At 39.9% G+C, this 5,368-nt stretch overlaps 1 protein-coding gene and 1 pseudogene across 1 annotated transcript; both read right to left on the bottom strand.

Moving 5' to 3' along the window:
• Window positions 1–327: 327 nt before the first annotated feature.
• LOC123482125 lies at window positions 328–5,047 on the bottom strand. The gene is made up of 6 exons (XM_045208576.1): window positions 4,884–5,047; window positions 4,324–4,379; window positions 3,111–3,410; window positions 2,887–2,946; window positions 2,515–2,571; window positions 328–632 (listed from the first exon to the last, which is right to left on the bottom strand). Exons 1-6 carry the CDS (start codon window positions 4,895–4,897, stop codon window positions 430–432), a joined length of 690 nt encoding a protein of 229 aa, XP_045064511.1. The 5' UTR covers window positions 4,898–5,047; the 3' UTR covers window positions 328–429.
• On the bottom strand, window positions 1,828–2,030 carry LOC123482298 (annotated as a pseudogene).
• Window positions 5,048–5,368: the final 321 nt, after the last annotated feature.

The raw sequence follows: 5,368 nt of genomic DNA, 5'->3' as shown, positions 1-5,368 counted from the left end.
GTGCACATCAGTATAAACGTCTCCCCGAACAGGGAACACAGAATGTAATGCTGACAATGATCAACAGTTATAAAGGTTGAAGAAAATCATAAGTACAGTAGTTGTACAGTAAGGCTGAGGGTTTAAAGGGATAGTTTAGGATTTTACACAACTTATTGTCAGGTTCCTCACTCTGCCAGTAGTCTTTGGGCCAGGAGAAACAGTAATCCATGGTTCAGTTCTTTAAACAGCCACTACAAACTTCAAATAACTTCAGTCCCCACTAGCTAACACTCAATAGAAGTGAATGAGGCATTGCAAATAAAACGCACTTTCAAAAAGATTCCACCGGAGCAGACCAGCAAAAAACATGCCCGAGTTTACTTTGATTGATTAGAAATACTCATCGCAAGCCTGCAGACAGGGCAAAATCATTGTTACTAAGGCTGGCTAGACTAAGACATCATTTTCATCATTCTGCTGTTTTGCTTTGTCCATTGATGCATTTTGATTTAGAACTTGGAGCTCGGCCGAGGGAGGTTCTTCGTTCAACTTTTTGCTTTTACGATTCCTGACCCATACTACTGCTGCTGCTGCTGCTGCTGCTACTACGCCTAGACATACCAGCCAAGCCAGATGTTCCTCAGGTAGACCTGCAGAGACAGTTAAAAATAACTTATAGTACTAGATTATTTCCAGGTTCTAGCATTAACATATAAATCAACACAAATTGCCATACAATTAAACCCATGTTATGTAATGATTTCTCATGACAGAAAATGACTTGATAGCACTACTGCAGGGAAGTCATTGTTGTCACGATACTAACATTGACTTTGATATAATACTTAGTGGTATTAGATACGCAATATGGTGAATAAATGCCTCAAAGTCAATGTACTGTACTGTATAAAACATGTGGCTAACACTCCATCTGATGAGCTAATGGGTATGCAGGCTTTTGTTACAGCCCTGCTCAAACACCCAATTCTGCTTTTCAAGGTCCTATTGTACAGCTGTTTAGTAGAATCTGGTGTGCTAAAGCATCGACAAAACACAGCAAATATTACAATACTTAAAAATAAATAAATAAAAGGCACAAAAAAAGCCCTAATTCCCACAGTTATAAAATGTTGGCTAGTATACTTTGAAGCAAGGTAATGTGATTAATATCTTATAAAGTAGTGCATGCATTCAGGTTTCAGGGGAGATATATTGACATCATGGGGTTAATTTATAAATTTCCATGCGTTCTACATTGCTAATGTTCTCTGAATCATTGTAGGAAAGAAAGCAATCTCAGCAGGATTTGCAGATTGACTGACATGTTAACACTTTTTGGCTTGGCTAGCTAGCTAGTGTTTTTGTTTGAAAAATGCATCTGGACACAAAGGGCGGCAGGTAGCTTAGTGGTTAAGAGCGTTGTGCCAGTAACCGAAAGGTCGCTGGTTCTAATCCCCGAGCCGACTAGGTGAAAAATCTGTCGATGTGCCCTTGAGCAAGGCACTTAACCCTAATTGCTCCTGTAAGTCGCTCTGGATAAGAGCGTCTGCTAAATGACCAATTATTTATTATATTATTTATCTTCTTGGTTTCATCTGGCTGCCAATTCCTGACCTTTTGACAACATAATTTGAGAAGTCGCCTGAAGCGTGAGAGGAATGGGAGATAGTGGAATCCAGCAGTGCTGAGGCAGAGGGCTCGTAGAGAGGACGACTGGCTAGTATCTGAACTTAGTGTGGTGAGCTTTCTGGCGCTCAGAGCTGCTGAGGCATCACCAAAGTGAGTGCTACACAGAGTGGAAGAGGTGAAGTCCAGTGGCAGACTTGCCCTCTACAAGATCATCAGCAGAGCTGCTCCCTTCCTGGAGATACTGCAATACCAGGTCGATGCGTGGAGTGAATGGAGTAAGCCCCTATTCCAGCTCCCTGTTCCAAAAACCTATTTCATATATGGTCCCCAGATAGGGGACGTATCAGATATTAAACTGACAGGAACAGATTTTTTTATAACAGATACACTTGATATTAGACAAAAGGCAGAGAAGCCAAAAAAGTTTAAAAGTATCTTGAATGTTAAACTAAATATGGCAAGAGGAGCCAGATGTGGGCATATACACAATCATACACATTCCAAAACGTATTAGCATATAAACCAGATCTGACCCACTTCTAGCTCCTGATCGAGGTTGCAAAATATATTACATTGAGATTTCCACAACTTTACTTTCTAGTTCTACATGACAGATCCCAAAAAATTACTTGGAATGTATTTGATTTCAAATACAAACAGAGCTCCCGTTATTTAGAATGTTGCTGTGCGTTGGTTCACAGCACAGCTGTCTTTGTGAGGTTAAAATGTGGCCTTTCAATTACAGATTGGCAGGGTTTTCACTTTTGGTACAATTCTGTTGGTTCTACTGCAACAAACAAGCTCATTAAGTGCCTGATAGATTTTTTTGAACCCAGATTTGCTATTAATGCACTACACATCTCACAATCTACTTCAACTTAAAAGATCAGAAGACGATTATACCTGGTTTGGTTGAAGATGGTTGGGGGGCTGCTGTGATGGTTGAAGTCTCAGTGCTACCTGAAAATGTATCATAAGCTAAATACACTGTTGTCATGCTTGAATAACAAATATTTCCGCACTACAAAAACGGTTATCTTTATCTCAGCGTTTCCCAAACTTGGTCCTTGGGACCCCAAGGGGTGCACGTTTTGGCCCTAGCAATACACAGCTGATTCAAATAATCAAAGCTTGATGAGGAGTTGATTATTTTAAAACCAGCTATGTAGTGCTAGGGGAAAAAAGAAAAATATGTACCCCCTGGAGTCCCCCAGTTTGAGTTTGGGAAACCCTGCTTTATCTACCTCCAGGTTAAAGATCAGGTGACAATAATACCTCCTGGTGTGGTTGTAGATGGTTCGGGGGCTGCAGTGGTGATTGAACTCTCAGTACTCCCTGAAAATACATTATAAGCAAAATAAGCTTCATTCAAAATCAACTGGTGTTTTATCCCTTTAGTACAGCTAAGCAACAGTGCAACTTTAGAAACCACTCTACTGTCACATGTACTTCCACTTAATCCTTTCAATGCAAAAAAAGATGGACAGGAGGCTTCTTACTTGTAATCTTAAATGTCTTTAGAATGGTAGGCAAAGCACAGTACTCATAATAGTCTGGCTTTTCATCTTCTTTGGATACATTCCAAATTACAACAGCACGGCCGTTGGTGTCATTCTTCAACTGGATCCTGTTCTTATAATGTGGATCCACATTCAACTCGGACAGCTTCTTGCTATACTCGAACACTCCGCCAATTTTCTCGGTGCGTACACTGAAGTTTGACACCAGACATTGGTCATCATCCGGTATTTCTATGTGTAAGGACTCCCCCATACGAAGAAGTAAATCCTGGTGTGGCACTGTAACATCTGGAGAAAAACCATCCGATTATTCACCGCATTATTTTTTACATAATGTTACTCCAGAGGCTCATTTTCAAGATCTACATACACTTTCCCTCAGCCAACAAGACGAGTCTTGTTACAGAACACCAAAATCAAGTATAGCAGTATTGTTATGTATTGACTAATAAGATGTGTGTCTGTCAGGATTCTTTTCAATAATTCATTAAATAAAAATTTAGGCTATAACGATGTTGGTAAAAATGTACCCTAAGAGACCGATAAAAATTGACAATTGCATTTTTTCTTCAATCCTGTAAGTCATGTTGACTGACTCAAATTTATGCTGGAGGATCCTCTGCTGTAGTGCAGCCATGTAAGAGCTATTGATGTAACAGCTGATCATACAATAGCTGACCATTGTAACCAGGGCATTAAATTAACATTTTGGTGAAACAGCCAGTTAGACTCTTTACTAGCTCTCGAGAACCCATACAGCCATTGGGTTTTCATTCTAACCGTTGACCACAGCGTAGCCAATGTGTACAACAGTCCAGACGCTCTGTCTAACCATTAATAATAAATAATAGTGTGCAATACGGTTTTGGAAACCTCAGAAACTCTACCCTTATTTCACCCCAAAATGATTTAACAAATACAGAAGATACATGTACTGTGCACCATTTTAACTGATTCCCACTGAGGTGTTTTGCATTGCACATTTTCCCCAAACTAGGACACTTTCTGAGCAAATAGAAACTTGCGAGGGAACAAAAACATCCACTCGAACTATGTCCACAAAAAACTAGAAATACACTACATGACCAAAAGTTATTTACTATTTGTTTTGTGTTGTTGTAGTGTAGCTAGTACATTTTCATTCATATTATGAAAATGCTCAATTCCAGTGGTATAATTATTTAAAACCAACCTGATTTCGACTGGCTGGAAGGCAGGAACCAGATGACTGCGACAACACTCCGCCAACTAAGAAGAAATTTACAACTTGTTATCGAAAAACTTTCAGTTAACCAAGTGACTGTTAGGAGATGGCCATTATTAATATAGCGTTAATCACACCTGTTTGAAACATTACCAGAGCCATATAACGTTAACAGTTAGCCATCTATTAATAGCTAACTAGCTATCTAGCTAGCCCATTTGCTCACTGGCTTCGCATTTAACTTCGCTACATCATCATGGGCCACTAACTACTAAACTAGCTGACGTTACACAGATATTATAGCTAGTGATCTATGTCGTCAGCTTTAACGTTAACCTACATTATAACAGACGCCGGTCAATGAAAATAACGCGACGTATCAAAGTTTGCTTAAATCGTGTAGCTAAGCCGAGCGGGTTGCTAGCGTTGATTTTGCTAGCTAGCTTGCGATAGAGCAAAGTCGCATTAAAAGTAAATAGTTAACTTTGACTAAACAGTAGATTTCGGTCAAAATTGATGCCACATCGACGAACTAGCATTAGACTCACCTGCAGAAATGCATCTTGATTAACTAGTTACAGCTGAATATGAACTTTAGTCTCAGAAATCTAAGACCTAACTAGGACAACAGCACTAGCCGTATGCTGGAAGCTACAGTATCTATGAACACCATAACACGGCCGGGGGGAGGCAACCACGGCCTGAGGGAAAGGCATGTTCCCGCCACGGCCCAGTCAAGAAAGACTACCACTTCCTTGTTTTTAATATTCGCGCTAAAGTTCTACCAATAGCGAAGATCAATGTAGGCGGATCCATGTAAACAACATTTAACACCATCCAGCTACAGCTGAACGTTTCCAGAGTCTGAGCAGTAGCTACCTTAATTCGATTTTTATAGCAAAACCATCTAGCGGGTTTTTCAAAAACTGGCACAATATTTATTGGGTCTAGCTAAAAGTTACAATAATGAGTTTTTATCCCGCGCGGGAAAATTCTTGTTCACGTGAGTACATAGTGCTTTCTAGAAAGCAGC

This window comes from Coregonus clupeaformis, chromosome 3 (genome assembly GCF_020615455.1).
Source record: "Coregonus clupeaformis isolate EN_2021a chromosome 3, ASM2061545v1, whole genome shotgun sequence".
NCBI classification, from domain to species: domain Eukaryota; kingdom Metazoa; phylum Chordata; class Actinopteri; order Salmoniformes; family Salmonidae; genus Coregonus; species Coregonus clupeaformis.
Note: the sequence above shows the minus strand (reverse complement) of the source record. Positions and strands in the feature narration are given on the sequence as shown.

Bases quoted from the DNA above. Each gene is read 5' to 3' on its own strand.
- LOC123482125 (XM_045208576.1), bottom strand. The intron at 2,947-3,110 runs GTAAGAAGCCTC...ATGTATTTTCAG, and splicing joins AAAGACATTTAAGATTACAA to GGAGTACTGAGAGTTCAATC. The intron at 633-2,514 runs GTATAATCGTCT...CTGTCTCTGCAG, and splicing joins ACCATCTTCAACCAAACCAG to GTCTACCTGAGGAACATCTG.